At 40.0% G+C, this 20,949-nt stretch overlaps 3 protein-coding genes and 1 long non-coding RNA gene across 5 annotated transcripts; 2 read left to right on the forward strand and 2 right to left on the reverse strand.

Moving 5' to 3' along the window:
• Window positions 1–10,200: 10,200 nt before the first annotated feature.
• On the forward strand, window positions 10,201–16,556 carry LOC115743772 (nuclear transport factor 2-like). The gene is made up of 9 exons (XM_030678727.2): window positions 10,201–10,358; window positions 12,579–12,764; window positions 13,770–14,055; window positions 14,139–14,335; window positions 14,423–14,606; window positions 14,728–14,849; window positions 14,937–14,999; window positions 15,946–16,009; window positions 16,088–16,556. Exons 2-9 carry the CDS (start codon window positions 12,579–12,581, stop codon window positions 16,348–16,350), a joined length of 1,365 nt encoding a protein of 454 aa, XP_030534587.2. The 5' UTR covers window positions 10,201–10,358; the 3' UTR covers window positions 16,351–16,556.
• Window positions 16,557–16,906: 350 nt separating this feature from the next.
• On the reverse strand, window positions 16,907–18,042 carry LOC115746016. 2 transcript variants are annotated; one of them, XM_030681707.2, is made up of 2 exons: window positions 17,779–18,042; window positions 16,907–17,416 (listed from the first exon to the last, which is right to left on the reverse strand). In XM_030681707.2, exons 1-2 carry the CDS (start codon window positions 17,950–17,952, stop codon window positions 16,979–16,981), a joined length of 612 nt encoding a protein of 203 aa, XP_030537567.2. In that variant the 5' UTR covers window positions 17,953–18,042; the 3' UTR covers window positions 16,907–16,978. The 2 variants fall into 2 exon arrangements, with proteins under 2 accessions (XP_030537567.2, XP_030537576.2); XM_030681716.2 differs by having other exon boundaries at window positions 16,907–17,410; window positions 17,779–18,039.
• A 1,008-nt stretch (window positions 18,043–19,050) lies between these two features.
• LOC125315400 (mitochondrial import receptor subunit TOM5 homolog) lies at window positions 19,051–20,903 on the forward strand. Its single transcript, XM_048280129.1, has 2 exons — window positions 19,051–19,222; window positions 20,653–20,903. Exons 1-2 carry the CDS (start codon window positions 19,136–19,138, stop codon window positions 20,728–20,730), a joined length of 165 nt encoding a protein of 54 aa, XP_048136086.1. The 5' UTR covers window positions 19,051–19,135; the 3' UTR covers window positions 20,731–20,903.
• Window positions 19,830–20,636, reverse strand: LOC125315403. Its single transcript, XR_007198646.1, has 2 exons — window positions 20,327–20,636; window positions 19,830–20,221 (listed from the first exon to the last, which is right to left on the reverse strand). It is a non-coding gene; the product is annotated as an uncharacterized LOC125315403 (long non-coding RNA).
• Window positions 20,904–20,949: the final 46 nt, after the last annotated feature.

A 20,949-nucleotide genomic window follows, 5' to 3' on the forward strand; every position in this document is an offset into this window, starting at 1 on the left:
CACACACAAATTATGAAGTTCATGGAAGTAATGAAAAGGTCTCAGCTAAGCCCTAAGAGAGCTCTTGAAAAATTGCTTTTATTATGTAGAGGGAGAGAGAGAGAGGGAGAGAGTTTGCAGAGCAAACCTTAATAATCTGGAAGTAAAAGAAAGGGAAAAAAATGGAATCTTCACCAAAATAATTGAAAAGCTGAGAGATTTGCACGCAGTGGTGCAGTTGTACCAGTCAAAAGCTGAGGTCTACTTTTATTTGCCCAGTACTTTTTCTTTCTCTTCTTGAAATAAGGAACCCTAGTGACCTCTTGAAGTTTGAAAGCCGTAGAAGAACCCTAAGACCTGTGCCATTTGCAGCTTTTAGGAAGCAATCAGAAAATAATTCTTGTTTCTTTTCTCTGTGTTATTACAAGCAGCCAAAAAAGGGAAAAGGAAGGGTCCAAAAAAAAAAAAAAACTGGACCTCTTTTTCTTTATTAGTGGTCAAAGACATGCAGACACCGGCAAGATTTGGGTGATACCTGTTCCATTTTTCTGTTGTTGGCTGCTCTCTCTCTCAAACACACCAAACCACATTCCCTAAGCCTCATTCCATGAGATTTGATTTTAGTTCAGATAGATAATATTTACATAATTTGAGGAAAGGGCTCAAATTGGTCCATGCCAGTATGGACATCATCATTAGTTTGATCTAAACGAGTTTAGCTAGCTAATGTTCACAGTTTGTCTATTCCAACATATAATTCTCTCAAAGAACTGCGTGTGAATTTTGCTTTCATCACACTAAAATCTTCTTCTCTGGTGTCTGCTAAGGCTACACAAAGACATGGTCCCTACATTGGCAGATCCCAAAGCAGGCATGCTGCTTTGCAAAGGACACTAATCTTCTCATCAATCATGAGCTCTCCCAACTTATCTTGCCATTTCAAGCCCGAGGAGATTATGACAAAACGATTCCAACTGATCAGCTAGTTATTTGATCTGCAGAAGTTAATGGGGCAAAAGATGATGTCCATTTACATAATTTTCAAGAACTGTTCTTTCTAATGCAGATTTAAGGACTTCTAGCTTTCTCTTGAATTCTTGAACCAATAATTCACAACCCATGAAAGAGGGACTCAAGGAACAGTGCAGTTCCCACCAAACAAAATCTTGATCAGTCTCAGCTGTAATTGAGGGAAGGGAGTCAGGTCTTTCAAAGCAACCAATTGGCAAGGAATTACTTTGGAAATAAGTAGTATCTGCCATGTTTTTTTCACTAGCTTAAAGCCTGGCGAGAATTCTTTCCCTTGGATATGATTAAGCACACCACGGTACAGTTCAAACTAAATGGGGATGATCCTGAGACTCCTGGTAGAAAATTGACACTTCTCATCTAAGTGAAAGTAGAGATCTCCTGGTAGAAAATCGCCTAGAAACTCTAGTATGTAGATGTCGACGAAGAGCCTTTCAAGCAGAAAGATGTTTGTTAAATCGAGTTCAGCAAGTGTGGACCTCAAGATGCTTCTACCAGTTTACTTAACATATCACCATCATCACTGTCATCATCATGACTCATTGTTGCATCAGAGAGAGAGAGAGAGATCCACAGTCTAGTTGTCTCTTGGAAGGGAATAATGGGTTGGATAGATACCGAGATATGGAATAACAAAATGATGAAAGAATCATAGGGGGGATGGCATCAAAAAAGGCAAAAATAAAAAGTATTTATACATTAAAGTATTTATGCGTACATGGTGTTTGCTAATTCTAGGAGCATCTGTGGATTCTGGCTTTTTCCTTCTCTCTTTCTGTCTCCATCTTCTCTGAGGAGGCCATTTACTATAATATGCCCAAGAAAATGACAGCTGAAGCTAATAAAAGAACAAGCAGTGAACAAGCAGTGATCTAGCCCAAGATAAAATAATGCCTTCTGGTCATCAATACTTACACAGTTGGAGCAGAGGAGACAGACAGCAGAATTACCTCTTTCCTCTCTCTGCAGTTTACCTCCAAAGTTATTAAATTTCCTTCTGCTGAAAAGACTGCAATCACAAGCTGCTACCTTTGGAAATGCGAAGATACCCGCTTGAATAAACGCTCAGAGAATAGGCGCTTCTAGCATCTCCGTATAAATCACAAGACAATTACCGGTGGATCATAAACGAATAGATCCCGAGCATTTGGTTTGAGAAATATTCTGCCGTATATGCTACTGTTCCTTGCATGTTACTTACAAACGACCGAGATCAGTTTCTCGAGAAACCCTAGATGGCTTCGCTTAAGATATCTAAAGTGACATAATATTATGCACAAAGTTTAGTTTTCATATAGAACCGTTTTATGTCTCCCGAACAGGAATTGAGAACCTAGATCATATTAATTTTCTCATCTCACCATACACTTTTCTCCTCATAGTATATAATGACGCAGCAATCATCGATTGGCAAAATCTCCCAGTACGGGCACTTGATCTGATTTCCTGTAACCATTTACCTTCACTCCAAGTGACTCAAACATGCCCAGCAAAATAAGGGCAAACCCCACTATACGGAGCAAAGTGGGGGAAAAAAAAAGAGAGTTAAACATTTTCCACATGCATCAAGATTTAACCCCATGGAATACCTCTTAACTCTTTTACATGTTCATCAGTCAATTCTATACCAACTGGACGAGAACGACCTCTTTTTCACCGGCTGTTAACTTCCAGTTTACGAATTGTACATCACAGTTTAACAGCTGACTGAAGCACGAACTCCTGCTGGTGCCAGGCAGACTTTTCTTCAAAACACGTAGTGTTGCTTTCATTGGCACTCTTTCATCAACAGAGAAGGAAAAATAGAAGTCTATGTACAAATGCATACACGTACATATAGATGTACATATATAATCAATGTGCTCAGAGAAGACTTTAAGTTACTGACAGTTTCAAGACAGTTGCTAAGGCCCCAATATGCTGCATACAGCATAAGTCGATGATCAATCAGAATGAGGTCCAGAAGTAACAAATGCTGTTGCTTTCTGCTCTGTCCCGCTCATCCATTTTGTTGGGTTCTCTCCCCCATGTCTCCTCCATGCATTCCTCCTTTTATCTTTTAGTAGACAAGAGAAACTGGCCTTGGACCTCGTGCCTCTCTCTTAGTCTCCTGCACGAAATCATTAATGCATCATCCTCAGAGAGTGAACTTAAACTGCTCTTACTAAACTTTGGTGATGCACAGCGTAAGAAGAATTGAAGAAATCGAATAAGATATCCTCTTGTTGTTAACTTCGAATGCCACTAATGAAGTAGATATGTTCCAGGGAAGGGCGACAGCAGATTATAATAATATCCCTCTCTTAAGCAGACATTGTAGTACTGAAATGCCAACAAACACTTTCAGCACATTTGTAGCACTAGCACGGAGATATTTTGTGCATAATACAACTGCAAGCATCATTGGTTGTGAGTTTTGGGAAAAGCGAAGTGTGGTTCCTCCTGTTGGGTTTGGTGCGCCATACAGTCAGGAGTTGGCACTCAAGCATAGTTCAAATGTCCACAGTGACTGTCCTTGAGCTTTCCTTTAAACATAAACACCCAATCAAAGAAGGATAACATGTAACCCCAGGAACAAGAAGGCAAGGAAAATTTAAGCTTGTTATGGAAGTATTCCATTAATAAGCCATGCGAAAGAGAAGTGGTGAGCTTTTTTTGCAATCGGATGTGAGAAGGACAAAAACTCTTAGGCAGATATGGTAGTACAACAAAACTTGAAGGACTGGCTATGAGGCTGAGACTGAAATCGTTTGCATTAGAAAATGTCGGCAGCACAATTTTTTGCCAAAACTTCCGTACTTAAGCCAAACAGCTACATTTCTTAGCATAAAAAAGTGGCTGGTGCACGACTTCAAAAAAAAATGTGCCACTGTTAGACAAGTAACTTACATCAAATTCACCTTCTTATAACTGTGAAGAGAACTTCCCTGCAACGTAGGGATTAGTTTTGATATTTTCCCTTTCCCGTGATATAAACCATTATCATAATCCTAAAGTATGTAAGCTGATAATTGTATCCACTACAAGAGATGAAAACCAATACAGACAATGCCAGCTACCCAATTTCCTTCTCTCTGCCAACATAATGCAAGGCTTTACTATCTGAACCCGAGTCGTGCAAAGGAACCATGGAAGAATTGGAGATGGTCCATAAGATCCATAAAAAAGTTGACAAGTTGGCAACCGCATTGCCAGGCTGCCCGCACGTTAGGAGGTCATAATAAAGGACTTTAAATATGGTATAACGAAAGACATATCACTGCAATCTCGTGAAAATTCAAATGAGCTTTTTGTGGTAAGTTCAGAGGTTTTAGACAAGGAACAGCACCTGCCACTTTCCTCTCAATTGCACTGGCAGGAGATAGCATCCTTAAATTTCAAAATCAAAGTCCATCTTCCTAGACTTGCCAAACCCACTGTTACATGGACAATTTTTATTTGCATTGTTAACAATACTTGTGATGCTTTGGACACAGGACAATGTAAATCCAGAAGACTGTGTGCCAATCGTCTATGTGAATCAATACAGTCAGGTCATAGAAACATATGGCCAAACGCAAATGTATAGGAACAGTGTATGCTAACCACTGCAGATATTTTGAAACAGTACCAGCAAAATTCCATGGTAAAGATGAGCAATAACAATGGTGGCCGGGAAAAGAGGCTGCTGCGGAGGAACAGAGTTGTGTAGTCAATATATTATTGAACTGTTGTATCAAGGGAACTCACAAAAATTGTTGAGCACACCCAAAGAAAACCTTTCCATATCATAACAAGATTATATTTTAAATGACTCATAGCGAGAATATTTCAAATCCTTATTTGAAGATTTCGAGATTGATCTCTAAGAATAGAACATAGTGTTGTAATCTGCAAGTGTATTTTGCATGAGTTTGACCTAGATAAAACCCATGAATCTTTTTCATTGTAACACACATGAGTAATTGAACAAAGTTCCTTCATGGGAATTGTCACCATGTTATCTTCTCTTCGTTTTTTCTCTCTCTCTCTCTCCCTTTTTGTGACTTCCTAAGTCCGTGATTATCAATAGATATTGGTATCCTCAGACTGGCCTGCTAAGGTGGTGATTCGGCTAAGGGAGACCTAGATTATCTAGTCTCGTCCTTCCTAGTCTCTGCCTCGGATAACCCTTTATTTATCTATTCATTCGAGGCATCCCGGCAACATTTGTTATGGCATTCCATGTTTACCGGCGTCATTCATCGTTACCGATCATGGCAATCTGTCCTCTGAGACGAGCCACAGAAATTACTACATGATGGATTCGGCCACTCTGGTTAAGCTTTACGCCTCACGCTCATGACCTCTGTATGTCATTGCTCGCATGACAAAAACTGCTAGCCAGGGCAAAGGTTCGGTAGATGACACCCGAGTTGTCACGAACATCCACGCAATGTCGACACCCCGGATTGACTCGGGCTGCTCTCGCTTGATCCTCTTTAACGTACGGAAACAAAATCATCGCAAACCATCGGAAGCTGCGCGAACAAAATGACCCGAAATTCGGGCAAACGACGACTGAGACCCCAGGACTCGGTTGAGCTGGAGAGTCGAGACCCCCCAGTGCTTCCGATGAAGCAAAACGACACGGAAACGGATCCGCCATCGCTCGATTGCATCGAAACGTCGCCCTCCGGAATACGGCGAACCGGGGGCATTCAAACTACGGAGAGACCGAAAGAAAAAGGGGCAAAGGTTTCGCATTCTCCGTACCTTCTCCGAGGGGATGCGACGCTGCGACCTTCCTTGGGCACGAATCACTCGAGGAAGCACCGGAAGCATCGCCGATCGATGGACGTCTGGCGCGGTTTCATTGGAAGCGCAGAGAATGGGAATCGCCGTGGCCGAAGCCAAAAGCTGAACTGAGGGCACCAGCTCAGCCGCTTCGCTGAAAGTGAAAAGACGCATCGTTTAATGTCGGGATGACTAATCATTTATCCAATATGCAATCTTGTGGGGAAAATTTTCCAATTAAGGGCTCGAATCAAATGATATTAAACATATTTTTCATCTCTTCTCGAAAAATAAGTGGACTATTTTTTTTTTTTGTGCAAAACTATGCTCAATTTCATATGTGGCAATTCTTTCAAGATCTCTTCGTTAGCTGGGAGAAGAATCCGTTCGAATCGGATTTTTTTAGGAATATATCAAGAAAGAATTGGATTTGAAACCAATGGAATTGAGATCTCATTCAAAGAGAAAGTACCATCATTTTAATCAAATAAAAGCATGAAGTTAATCTTATTTCAAATAATGACATAAAATGTCCTCTTTATTTTAAAAAAAACATGATTAGTGGTATTTTTTTATATTTTTTTTCTTTTTTTTCCTTCTTTTAGCCCCCGGCAGGCCACAAGCGAGGGCTGGCCTAGCTTGGGCAAGGCGAGGCCAGCCATAGGCAAGGCTGGTGGTCACGAGACCGACAATTGCTTATGGGTGGCGAAGCCGCCCAACCCACTGCTACCGACAAGGAGGAAGAGGAAAAAAAAATAAAAATAAATAAATAAAGGAAAAAATCAAAAAATATATCAAGACAAAAATATCGTTGATTAGATATTTCTTTGAAGCAATAAGAGTACATCGAGCCCTTATTTATGAAGGTAATGACACTTCGGATCCTTATTTGGAATTTTATTTAATCTTGAATTTTTAATTTGTACAATAAGATTCATAAATTTTAACTCAACATATAATATTGTCAATTAAATTTTTAATTTATTCAACATGATATGATCTAAAAATTAATTGGACATTTGACCAAAGTTTAGGAACTACATTGAAAAAATTAAAAATTCAAAAAGAACAATGGATATTGGACCAAAGTTCATATTTTATATTAAAATTTTCAAGGACGATATTACACGTTGAACCAAAGTTAAGAGATCGTTTGTGTCGCTTTTTTTTTTCTTGATACATTTTAATTTTACTGTATATGAGCGTGTAATCATGGATGTTATGGGCTTGAGTGAGTGGGCCTTTGGGCCCGCTATTGGGCTTTGAAGATCAAATTGTTGTGTTGGATCGATCGGCTATGGAGTTAATTCTTTTAATTGTCACAAAAATTACTAAGGAAAGACATGTTCGTATCAGAAATATAAAATGCGGCCTCAAATTTTAAACTTAAGATTGGTTACGATAGACATGTCATAAATTCAGAAAAGCAACGTTTTAATAATGCCAGCTTCTTGATGAATTCAACCTTGCTTTGATTTTAGGGCACGTGCAAATTTTTTTTTTTAATGGAATTTCAAATTCTTCATATAACGTTGTAATTCGATCTGAACTTAACAGTTAAGGCTCTCTCTCTTCGTTCCTTGTTTGAGTACTATTGAAACCAAAACGTGTTAGAGCAGAATAAGTCAATTTCAAATGTGCAAAACATAAGTATGCAAATTTGAAGTTTCGTTTGACCAAAAAAAAAAAATGAAGTTCTGCTAAATCAAATAAACTATTTCCATTTCCTTCTTTGTTAGTTAGATATGTCTTTTTTTTTTTTACTTAAATAAACCATACCTTTTAACACAATTTTCCGATTCACCGGGTTGGCGAGGCGCTACACCGTCACATAGAAGACTATTTCTACTACTGAACAAGAGCCTACAAAAAACAAAAAGATTTAGAGCTTTTTTTTGGTCGAAAATGTAGAGTTGTTTGATAGCTCAGTTAAGTATTGAAAAATAATCAGCACTTAATAAGGATAAGCTTGTTTAATTACTATAACTAACATTGATTTAATAGATTCAATAAATTTTTGTTTGATAGGAAGATTCAATTAAAGTTAAAACAACACTTAATGAGGTAAGTAAGGAAGGGACTACTTAATTTATTAAGTAGTAGAAAAAAGCAATCGATGGCAATTAAAATCTTGCCAATTATAATAGTAAAAGCTACCAATAATGATCCCAAGTTCATGTATAGTAAGAAACTAATCATCATCAATTATTAGATAGAATTAAATTTTTTTTTTTTGCAAAAGTACAGACGAAGTGCCAATATTTGTGTACGGCGTTCACTTCGGCGCCAATATTTTTTTTTGGATCACTTAAGTACCAATTTTTTTGAAAAACGGTTATTTCAATGCTAACTCTGGCGAGATCCGCCAAAAATCCTATGTGGCATCCACGTGGCTCGCTGAAGTTTCCAAATCAGCAATAAAAAAAAGTAAAATGTTAAAAATATTTTAAAAAATCAAAAAATAAAAAAGAAGAAGAAGAAGTATGGTGCAGCGGCTAGGGGTATGAGCCCTTGCCGTTGTCGCCACCCCCACCATTGCCGACAACGGCCGGCAAGGGGTGGGAGACGACCAAGGGGGGTTGACGAGGCCTCGCCGGGGTCGGCGAGGTCAAGCCTCAACCCCGGCGAGGTTGAGCCTCGTCGTGGATTTGCAAGGCCTCGGCGAGCTCCGGTGACCCCCCTTGGCCATCCCCCACCCCTTGCTGGCCATTGCCGGAGATGGTGGGAACGGCGGCGGTGAGGGGTCATAGCCCTCGCCGATGGTGGTTCCCTTTTTTTTTTTTTTTTTTTTTTGATTTTTTTAAGGTTATTTTATGTTTAATTTTAATTTTTTAAAAAAATCATTATTTCTAAGTTGAACAATCCACGTGGACACCACATGCGTTGATTTTTTTTTTTTAAATTGTCACGTAACATTAAAAATTTAATAAAAAAATGCCATGTGTACTATTTGGCCGGAATTAGCTCTTAAATAATCATTTTTGGCCGAAATTGGCACTTCGATGATCGTTTTTTCTCTGATATGGCACTTTAGTGATTCGAAAAAAAATATTGACACTAAAGTGAGCTCCGTACGTAAATATTGACACTTATGCTGTACTTTTGCCCAATTTTTTTATTTGTCAACACTTAAAATTCAGTACTTAAATCTTTAGCACTTAATTTTTAGCATTATCAAATGGGCTCTTAGTGTGTAGGCAAGGAAGTCATGTGAGTACCGGGTGCGGAACGTTAGTGATTTTGTGAATGAGGATATTACTAGAGACCATAACGAAGACAAAATTACTCAATCATTCAATCTATTTACGAAGCCCATAAAAGATTTTCAACTTAAAAGCCGAGGTTGTCATGCGCAATTTTTGCTTTCGTGAGCAAAATTGATAAGGCGAAATGGCGATCTTTTAAAAAGAAAAACAATTTAAACCCGTTCAATTCTTTGACCAACAAGAATTAAACATGCGAGGAAAAGAATTGCTTAATGTGCTATGAGATTATTTAATGCTAGTCCAATCGAAAATCTTATCCCTTTGTTGTTTAAAAATTAGAAGTGAATAGTTTCATGTTACGTGCAGATTTCACTTGGAATCTAGTATCTACCCGTTGGAACAAATTTCTCGATTTTTGAAACGTGAAACCTATCATGCATACCAAAGAATTTGATATCTATTCAAGATCGGTTTTAGATTCTATCCAGGTTTCTATCTGTATTCTTAATTAAACCATTGCAGTGAATTATCACCTATAATGACTAACACTTGTTGCAACAATACACTATCAATAACTCATGTTTAGACACACAAATAAATATGAAACATTAACAAAGTAAACATTTTAGTCATAAATATCTTTGGAAAAGAAAACTCGGACTAATGGTTCCGGATCACATACTCATCATCATCAAACACCATAAAATACCTTTGGATCGCGAGAAGACATATACCAAGAAAAACATAAAAATAGGTTTCAAGTTCTACTTACTTGGAATTTGGAACCTACTCATCGTAACGGATTTTCAAAATTTCTAAAACCTAAAACTTTCCCCGCAAACTTTATAACCTAGAACCAGACAGCTTCCTCATCGACTCTGCTCCAAATTTCAGGGTAGAACTTGGAACCATGCTCCTCCTATTAAAAAAACACAAAGTTTTATCTTTTTCTTTCTTGTTCTTTATTTTGGTAGGCAAACTTTTTTGGCCATTTTTTGTGCAGCCAAAAGGCAACTTACTCAATGTTTAAGCTGTGGGAATCAATTCCTCAAGAGAAAAATAAAATGAAATGAAATGAAAAGCACAAAAAGGCAAACTTCACATAAATTCCTCTTGGTCTATCCTCACTTTTCAACAATCCAATTTGTCAAAATTGTGGATTTAATAAAAAATTACAAGACATCATTAAAAAGATGCGAAGAAAAAGAAGAAGAAGAAAACATATATAAAGATTCCTCCGAACGCTCGACATTTCCTCTGCTTGAAATTTTTCATCTCTCACGCTGATCGCTGTTCTGTCTCGTTGCTTCTCTCTGCTCTCTTCAAGCCAAAGCAACTCTCTTTCTCTCTCTCTCTCGCTCCAAATCTCAGTCGGATCGCCAAAGCAAGGTACTCTTTCGCAAGCTGTTGATTCCCATTTCTTTTTTTTCTGTTTCTCTTTTGCCGATGTCCTCTTGCTTCTCGCGTTCGATTTGATCTCATTTGTGTCGTAATTCCGCCGGATCGGAATCTTTATGGCGTGATGCGAGGTCAAAGTTGTTCCTCCGGCTGTATCGTTCAAGGGTTTTGGCGGGTTTATGACTGATTTGCGGTTTAGGGTTCATTCACTGGCTAAAGTTAGGATCTGTGTCCCAATCCCTAGAGTTGTGCGGCAATTTTTATTGCTCAAATGCGCCACGCCAAGTTTAGCTTCGATTCTGGGTTCCGTCTTCACTGACGTATATTTGGTGATCGGTGAATCCATGTGGGCGACTCGGGTTAGTAGGAAAAAGGTTTGAACTTTTGCTTTTGCTGTTTTTTTTCTTCTCGTTAAGTCAGAATTATATTCACAGCAAATGCAGGAGAGGAAAACCTGCTACATGCTCAAAAAGGATATGCAGATCATCAAGAATAACAGAGCACCTCTACAACTCCCTAATGCCCCAGTTAAAACAAAGGGTTCCGTGCCTTTCTAGACAAATTTTGATCCTGTTCTCTGCACAATGTGCTTATCTTTCTCTAACTGCCCTTTGAATGAGCAGTGCAATAGCTTCAGTATTAACAAAAAAGTAGAGTTATGCAAGTCTTTGTTCCTAGTAAACCATACACAGTGGATGTAATCAGACCTTGACATCATAAACAGCAACAGAGGCAAGGAATGTCTTCTGAATGTATTCATGGCCCATGTATCTTCAGCGGTCTTCTTTTTGCTGTTTTTATTTGTTATGCTATGATTATTATCTTGGCTTTGTAAGGCATAGTTGATGGGGGTTTGTGTTTCAACCCTGGCAAATTGTCTTTTAGATTGAAAGTCCTTTTGATTTTGCATGATCTTTGCAAACTCTGGGTTACCCTTGTGCATGACCAATGATGTAGAGCAGCGAATGTGTATGCTCATTGCATCTAATAGGCTGGTTGTTCATAATTGTGACTGCCCATGCATATAGTTCTCAAGTATAGGCTGGGAAATGTTGTTTTCAGTTGCTATTCATCCTTACACCCACACTTTTGGGATAAAGCTAGAAATTGTTTGAACAAGTTGATATGGCCAGGTGTTTTTTCACATGTGCTGGTCTAATTTTGCTTAGTTTCTCCTGTGTGCCCTTTCCATATTGTTGCTTTGATCATTCATTGATCCTTCATATTAGTAATCCTTATATGGAATGGTGTTTTGTTTAAGCTTGTTTAGGCAGTGTTTGGCTTGGCTTGAAGCTGGACCAAAAGGCCCTTTTGGCTTTCCTCCTAAAATGAATGAAAATTTTTTGAGGTGAACTTAAATTATAATAGTTATGGGCCAATCCAATATGCTTATATGGGGTACTTGAGGTCCATCACAATAGTGATATTTTGGTTCAACTTTCCTAATGGTTGGATACTATGTTTGATGTTTTAATGTCTCGTTGGTTTCTTATCAATCATCATCATGTTGTTCGGGAATTTCACAATTATGAACTTATTGGTTCCATTTCTTTAGATGGGAATGGAGATGGTGGATCATGTTTTGTTCGACAATCCTGAAATTGTCTCCCTGTTCTAGGTTACAATTGAATTTCGAGCTATCTTAGACCTGGTAGTTTTCAAACCATCACCCCTTGATGCAACTGACAAATGAAGTTCTGCTTTATGTGAGTGGTTAAAACTGAGGAGAAATTTGATCCGACCATGGTCACATGACAAAGAAGAGGAACACTTCGGCTCAACTATAAATAACAAAGAAGGCCAAGATCCTAATTCAAATGGGGAAGGGATACCGTAGGCCTAGTCTAATGATGCCAAAAGTCTGAGCTATTCATCTATGACTGCATATTCTGCAACTTGGCTGAAACTACAACAGAATGAAGGTTTAATTGAGAGGAACACTATGATCACTATGGGATAGTTACTCATAAAAAGTAAAAGATCACGAACAGCTTGATAATGGATAATGGAGCGTTGCCATAGAGGAGGGTGTCAATGCAGGAACCAAGTCCTGCTGTTGTAGTCAGCTCAATTAAGTTTGCATCATAACGCATACTGAATGACTGTGGCAGCCGACATTATATAAGAAGAGTTGACATGGATAGCTGATTAAAAAAATTCCTATATGTCAAACTGATGTTTTCCATTTCTAACATTTTATTTTATGTGCAGATGGCAATACAGGAACCAACTCCTGCTGCTCCGCCTAGTGCCGAGGTAGTTGGCAATGCCTTTGTGGAGCAATATTATCATATGCTTCACCAGTCCCCAGAAATGGTGCATAGATTTTACCAGGATTCAAGTTTGCTGAGCCGACCAGATGTTAATGGTGTAATGACTAAAGTCACAACTATGCAAGTATGCCCACAAATGATTGAAACTTTTGTTTTTTCCTGCTGTTTGTTTACCAAGATCAACTGTTCATTGATAGTCATTGTTGTGCATCCTGTTTTTGTTAATTAGAATTTTGTATGTCGTTGATATGGAAAAGTTTAGTCATGTTAAATGCTGTGCGAAATGATTGCACCTAAGTTCCTGGTGTTAGCTGCTAGTTGCTTGTTATTTTCACCCAGGGTTGTAAATGAGTAACATTTATAGAAACTATTGCCTCTAAGTTCCTGGCGTTATGCCGAATTTGTATGCTAATGTCACTCAGGGTTGTAAATAAGTGATGTAATTAAATTGCTTGTGTAAGTATGCTCTTTTGGGGTTGATCTCTTTTTGTTTAAAAGTTCCAGCTCCCACTGTGTGAGGAACTAATCTCTGGTAGTTAGATTTGGACTGTGAATCTACCTTGCTTTTTTCTGCCAAATGCATAGTCTACATTGTGCCTTGACATGTTAGCTCGTTTGGATTGTGGATTATCTTGAATGCTGATATATTCTCTTTTCTGCATAAGTTATAGGTGCGGAGTTGACATACATACAATGTTACTATTCCTGCAGCATGACCAAGCTCTTATCAAAACTGAGGAAGGCGTAAACAATTTACAAGTGCAAACCTAAAAGGACTTCAAGTAATTTAAAATGAAAAGGTTCTAATTGCCAGTGAAAGAGGCTGTAGACCCAACTAGTTGAAGTGTTTCTCGAATGGAATAGGTTCATATTTTTCTTCACTGTCAGTTTGGACCCTAAATTGTGGATGTTTTAGTTACTCAAATTTTTCATCACTTACGAACCACCAAACATTGGTATGTGGATGGTATTTGTCAATTTTCTTTGGGATGAGGCACCAGGAGTTCCCGAGCTTTTGCAAATTGTTCATTCTAGTCATTACTTTGAACATTAACTTTAGTTACTACTGGCGGTTTATAAAGGAGTTAACATTGCAGATTAATAGAATTTAATGTTCTGTATGGAGCAGGCTATCAATGAGAAAATTATGTCCCTGAATTACAAAGACCATACTGTGGAGATAAAAACTGCTGATGCACAAGAATCTCATGAGAAAGGGGTGATTGTTCTTGTTACTGGATGTCTAACTGGAAAGGATAATGCCAGAAGGAAGTTTACTCAGACATTCTTTCTAGCTCCTCAAGACAAAGGCTACTTTGTTCTGAATGATGTTTTTAGATATGTTGGGGAAAGTGAATCATTGGTCAATGGTACAAGTGAAAATGCTCCAGCAGTTGCATTGACCACTGAACTTGGTGGGTTTCTTTCTTCTGTGTATGATTTATTTCTCAGTACAAGTTCTTCTCATCTTAAATATTACATCCTTTGTGGTGTCCAGGGGCCATAAATGCTCCTGATCAACTTGCTGCTGAGCCTGCAGCTGCAATTGAGGAGGAAGATGTTGCTGAAGTCTGTGATCCCTCAGATAATGAAGGCTCTGTGCTTGAAGAAGTGACCATTGAATCCCCAGTTCATAAAGCTGCGGAATCCACTCCTGCAGCTGAGGAGGATGCTCCAAAGACATATGCCTCCATCGTGAGTTGGTTCTGAAGTTCTCGTGTTCACACTGTTCAGAAGAATGTTCTTTTTAAAGTTTTAACACTGAATGCTGTATCTATGTAGCTTAAAGCAATGCAAGGTAATGCAGCATCTCGCTCTATTCATGTTCCTACCAGTAGAGCGGCTGGTGGAGCTACAGGCAATGTGCAGCAGTCCACTGTTTCTGTACCTGCAAAACCCAGTGCTCCTGTCACATCGCCTCTGGTTAGTGATAATGCTCCTGAAAGCAGCAACCATAGTGAAGAAGGTATCTATTGCCTTTGCTTGGTGTATTAACTTAGAAGCTCTTGTCAAAAGAGAACCTAGTCCAGAATACTTTACCTTCTCCAGTTGTATTATTAACCAATAGGCAGTCTTTGAATTCACAGTTGAAGGCCACTCAATATATATACGGAACTTGCCTTACAATGCAACAGTTGAACTACTTGAGGAAGAGTTCAGAAAATTTGGGCCCATAAAACCTAATGGCATCCAAGTCCGTAGTGCTAAGGTATGCTTCGTATAACAGTTTTATGCAGTGTTTTTGAGCGTTCTGTTGTTCTTACATGTCTCCTGTCTTGTCCTGTATAATTAACAGCAGGGTTCATGCTTTGGTTTTGTTGAGTTCGAAGCATTGAGTTCCATGCAAAGTGCACTTGAGGTACTTGATATGTCCTTTGTTTGTTTCATCTTTTGCAGATTTCTCTGCTTGGTTTTTGTCCGTTTCATCGTGTAGTGTGGTATGTTGCTGTTGGACCTGTTTTATTAAATGGAGTTGCATTATTCTGTCTTAGCTGATTTCATTGAGAAAAAAGACTAATGTGACATAGACGGATTCTTGGCTTACAGAGATCTCCATGCACTAAGATTAAAAGGGAATTGATATGGAAGAGCTGTTCATTTGCCATCGTAAGATTGCAATTGGACCTAAACTAACGAATTCTCGTGGCATATAAAATCTTCGAGTGATGAGAGGCATCTATTGTGCAATCTGATAGCAACACCAACATCTGAACGAGTTGGGGCTGACAATAATTTCATGGATTAGAATTATTTGGTTTGCCTTCAACACGAACTTTATCAATTGTAAGTGTGCTGCATCCAAATTATGGCTGCAAGAATTGTACGATATAGGTCAGCGATGTTACCCTTTTGCCACTGGCCATCAACCATTATGTGTGATTGATTCACAATGGCTCGTCATAGTAGCCTCTTTTAGAGGGACTGCAAAATACTCGTTTTGTGTAAACCTTCTTTTTGAAGGTTCATTTGCTTTCTTGAGCTTTCTCTACTAGCTTGCGTGATTGCGTAATGCCTTGTTATTCCCCCCTTTTGAAGGTGGTTGTTTCTTTTGTCAATGCATAAGACGCTCCTTTCTTCCCCTCAAAGACAAGCAACAAAATAGATGAGAAGTCACAGTGAGGAGCACTAGAGGTTCCTTTAGTTGTTTTTTGGCAGGCTGAAATCGTCTGAAGCAATGGCCTGTGAAAAAATGGTTTTTTGTTCAATAAAAAGAGAAAAAATCATGGTTCTTATTCTTGCCTGTTAGAGCCTGTATTTGGTTTTTATATTATGAAACTGATCAATTATGGTCAAAATAACTTCAGGCATCTCCAATTGCCATAGGGGATCATCAAGCAGTTGTTGAAGAGAAAAGAACTACTACTCGAGGCAAGTTGTGTTTGTTCACAGATAATATTGATATGGGCAACAAGTTAAACAACCCTGATAAGCCACTTTTTTTTTCAGTTACTGGAAATAGTGGCGGTAGTAGAGGCAGGTACTCTAGTAGAGGTGGATTTCGCAGTGACAGCTTTAGGGGGCGTGGAATTTACGGTGGTGGTCGGGGATATGGTAGGAACGATTTCAGAACTCAGGGTGATTATTCAGGTCGCCCTAGGGGATCGGCAGGACGTGGTGTTGAAACTTATCAACGGGTTAATCAGAATGGATTAGGCAGAGGTGGGCGTCAAGGTGGCGGAAATCGCAGCTCTGTGCCTCCTTCAACGTGACTGGGATGCCCATTCGAGAGAACCATTTTTTGGCGGTGCAAAGATGAGGAATTCAAAGGAAGCGGAAGCGATTTTTTTTCCCTTTCCTCCTTACACTTTCGTAATTGTGACTGCTTACGATAAGAACTAATTTTGGGCTTGGTGCATTTCATAAGAGCTTATGTGACAGGAGAGGTGATCTTGTGATTATATATTCTTCTGCAACATGTCACTGACTTGTTTCTTTTTTCCCTCCGAGTTCTGCTATCGCTTTTATCTCGGTACTTTGGTCACGGGGAAAGGGAATTCGTTCCCATGTTTGCAATGTTTGTTTCCACCAGGGCCTTGCACTCTTGCTCACGGTTTGCTATGTATGAGATGTGAGACGATTTGCATGCTCATCTGTATGGTTATCCTTGTTGAGAGACACGGAAACTTCTACTGGTCATGTCCGACTCGCCTTTCACTTTGTTTTTCTCGGCGTCCAACATAGCAATTCCGCAAAGTGACCCGACAACGGAGACATCGGTTTTGAACATCAATTAGCGAAAGGGACAAAGATCGGAATGGTGATGCAAAGGCAGTCACTCTTGATTAAACTCAGCAGGATCGCGTCCCTAGTTTCAATTACAAATCCAGGTGACCCAAATCATTGTGATTTTTGCAAGTTGGACACCAAATTCGACACGGCAAAGGCTGCAGACCCGCCTGCTGTGCAAAGCAAAGCTACGAGAACCTGAGCTGCTACTTCCCAGGGGTAGTCCTCAGGGACCAGGTAGACACAAGCGGGACCAAGCAGCAGCAAACCAAGGCTGATCGTGAACAGAGCGCCCGGGGTGGCTGGGTTGGTGGCCGCCGACAAGACTCCAAGCTCTTCCGCCTTCGAGAGGAGACCCAACTTCTCGATCGACGACAGGGAGAGGCCAAACTTCTCAGCAGCCGACAGCAGGCCCGCCTTCTCCGCTTTGGTGAGTAGCTTCAGTTGCTCCACCCTCGTCAGCAGCTTAATTGGCGGAGCATTGCCGTTCGTAAAGACGGTCTTCGGTCCTGGTTCTCCGAGAGGGAACACCACCGTTCCATTCTGCATCTTCGAAAGTGTGTCGGGTCAGTTAAACAGCAATCCGAAAAACCCGCTAGGCGTCATCCCTGGCGCTTCGCTTTCGCGTCATCCGGTTACTCTCTTTTCGTCTCTAATCATTTATACGGCCATTCGACTTACATGGAGAAAAGAATGAGCTACTTTCATTGCTCCTAGCTATGCTCTTTGTATGGTTCAACATGATTCGTGCTGTATAGAAACTTCCATAACAATTAAACCACAATTAAACCAACCCCAACGTGTTTGTGACAGCTCTGCTTAGGCATTGATGCGCATCGTGAAGTACGAGACCTTCAGACCATACAAGGTAACTGTATTGAGAATTATGGAAGCACGGGGCCGGGACCAACCTTTCTGGAGCCGACGGTCTTGGCAGCGGAGGGCAAGGGCTTCTGAGCGGCCATGGACCGGACGAGCAGCGGCGAGTACGGGGAAGAAGAAGGCGGCGAAGGCTCGGTTCTCGCCTTGAGTCCATTACCGGAGAGAGCGATGCTCGGTGAAATTCTGGTTGTTGCTGCTTCCATCAAAATCTTCCTTCTCGATATGTAAAAATTCAGAATCCTATGGAGCTGAGGATCTGAGTGAATGGGGTGTTCTAGCTTTTGGTGAACTTTGCCTCAAGAACAACTGAGGACCTCAGACTCAGATGAATGGCGATGGACACTCCGCACCCACAGGGGAACATAGATCGCGTGGATCAGCTTGCAATCTTACGTGGCTCTCACCGATTGGGTGATCCCATTTCATGCAAAAAGCCAAACTCCGGCATAGGTCCAGCCCGAAACATACGAACCCGTTCCATCTTAGTCATTGGATAACGTAGGCCTCGTGCGGGACCCATTTGACCTGACAATTGAGATGGAATGGACTCACATGTACCGGGCGCATCCACGACTTATTTGCAAACATGAAACATTGCTTATGACCGATCTAGGGACAAATCCGACTTCATGATCGGGTCGGGACATGATTAGTTTCTCATGATTTGTCTTGATAATTATAAAGGTGCAATAATTTCCAATCACCAAGTATGATGGCACGACCAAGCATGTTAAGTTCTCACTGTAATCGTGAGATTTAAGTTGTGTCTTTAGTACGAGTTAAATAAAAAAAGCACTCATTAATCTCGTAACAAGGCTTGAAAATGAAAATGTTTGGTGTTGTCTTTATATTAATTCAAGTTGAGAACAACATTGAACATTTTCTTTGTACAGGTTAGAGATTAAATTAAACATATACAAAAAAAAAATTCGGATATCACACTAAACAAATTAAAAGTTCAAAAATGATATTAAACGGATTTAAAATTCGGAAACCATATTACAAATAAGGTCAAAGTTCGGGGACAAGTCGCATGATTTAATTCCAAACGATTTTACGCCTCATTAGTTTCTCTTTAAATTTTACGTAAATTGTAGAGTTAAATGACACGTGGCAGTTGGCGGGGTGTACCAATTTGAGATTTTTACCTTTCGTTTGTCAAAAGTATATCGGTTTGGCCTTTTTTGTGGTATTAACTTAAATTCGTCGTAAGTGTACTTGTATGCGATTTTTGGTGATTAATTTATGGGTTAAAAAATTAATTCAGGGCAGTTTAGGTTTTTTCGTATATTGACCCGACTAAAAACCCCGGATCTCAAAACCCTAAGAAAACCATCCAAGTCTTGCCGTCTCTCGGCTTGCCCTGTAATTTCTTGAAGCGCATCAATGGCGGACTCCGTCGCATCGCTCGACAAGCTCAAGGCCTTCTGGCAATCCCAGGTTCACGATGACGGCAACTGGGCCTCCAACGCGGTCTTGTCTCGCCTTCCCTGCTCTTTACTGTTCACCTTTCGCTGCTCTGCAATGTAGCTTCTGAACGTTTTTCTTTCCGTTAGCTTCTCTCGTCCACCTTTCGATTGATGTTCACTTTAGAAAAAGAGTGCGGTTTCCGTGGAAATGGATGAGAGAGCTCATGCGTGATTGACTAATGGAGGGGCTTCGTTTTGCTATCTGTCGCTCGTTCTTTCCCCTGGCTCGAGAAACGTTTTAAGTTTTGTAGTCTGAGAACAAGAATGATGGAAGTCTGTCCTTTTCGGTTCTTGGTTTGGAGGTGGGAGTTGAGACAGACTGGTGAATGCATTTCTTAAAAAGGGTTGCTTCTGGTTTAACGTTTTATCCAAGAATTTAGGGGGCTCTGTGCGATCGAACTATGCCTAGAGACCGTACATGTTGCTGCATTGCTGTAGCTTTTCTGGTTGAGCTTCCGCCGTCATGATTAAGCTTTGGGGACTGACAAGCTAGGCAGTTGAGTTGAGAGATTGTTCTGAATGGTGGCTCGTTTGATTGTAGTCCCTCATGATTTAATTGCTATTGCTTGGTATCCTTTTTTTCTCTTCTTAAGGCGACTTGCTTTGGTAGCTTGCTCGTGCAATCAGTGTCCCTGTAGCATGTTTTTGTCTTTGAGAATGTTCAATCATGCTCATTGCAGAGTGGATCAACACAGTTGTGGTTGTGGATTCCGAATCTGGGGTCTTGACAGCCTATATCTGCAGGAATTTCTTTGGTCATAGTATCTACTATACTCGTATTCTCCCACTTTTCTGTGGCTTTTTTGGGTCTTTTTCTTTTTTCTACCTCCTCTTGGGCCAAAATGGGATGAATAGTTACATGAAAGTGTAGTATGTCGACTAATGAGAAATTGCTTCTGTTTGCTTTTAGTAGTCAAACAGTCAACTAAAATGAGATCAGCTTCAGATTTTGGGACGACTTCATTCAGGCATTTTCTGTCCGCTTCTACATGATATCGTCCCTCTATAGGGGCTTGTGAGTGGGGACGTTGGAACACCTCCCTTGGTCATGTGCTTTGTGCTTAAAACTTCTTTCATGTTATATTGGGTCGATATTCATCATGCAAACTCCTGCTGAAGTCATTCTTTGTAATCTTGAATGTGTGTTAGAGCCGCATATTTGCCTGAACTAGTGATTGTTCTGGTCTGTTGAACAGTTTCTTAGCAGCGCACCTGTAAGGTGTGGCATTCGTGTTGAGTAACTTTACAAGCATGTATTGACCGCATTATGAATAGAATTTGGTACTTTTCTTGAGGAACTTGGATGGGCTGACTGTGAGAATGTCGCGATATTTCTGCAAATTGGCTATGAACATTAAATGAATTTTTATTTTTACTAGGTTCATACCACTTTTGATTTTCAGTCAAGTGACATACGGTTTCTTCTGTCTGCAGAACTTGTTGCGAGCAGTGGGGTTGTTTGCAGGCTCAATCATCCTTATGCGGCAGTACGGTGATCTCATGGCAGTATGAGCGTGGGATAAATGCTGGTCGTCAACTTAGTGACCGTAAAATGCTCATTCATTTCTTGCTTCTAATTGTCTTTAAATGTCGTTGCAACAGGCAAATGACTATATGCCCTATGTGGCGGATCAAATTACGCTTGTTCAGATAGATCTACACATCTGCTTTTGCTGACTTGATTATGCTTTGGCCTGTACTTTGATCTTGCAACTTTTGCTGCTGTGTGGG

The sequence above is a fragment of the Rhodamnia argentea genome, chromosome 6, assembly GCF_020921035.1.
Source record: "Rhodamnia argentea isolate NSW1041297 chromosome 6, ASM2092103v1, whole genome shotgun sequence".
Classification (NCBI taxonomy): domain Eukaryota; kingdom Viridiplantae; phylum Streptophyta; class Magnoliopsida; order Myrtales; family Myrtaceae; genus Rhodamnia; species Rhodamnia argentea.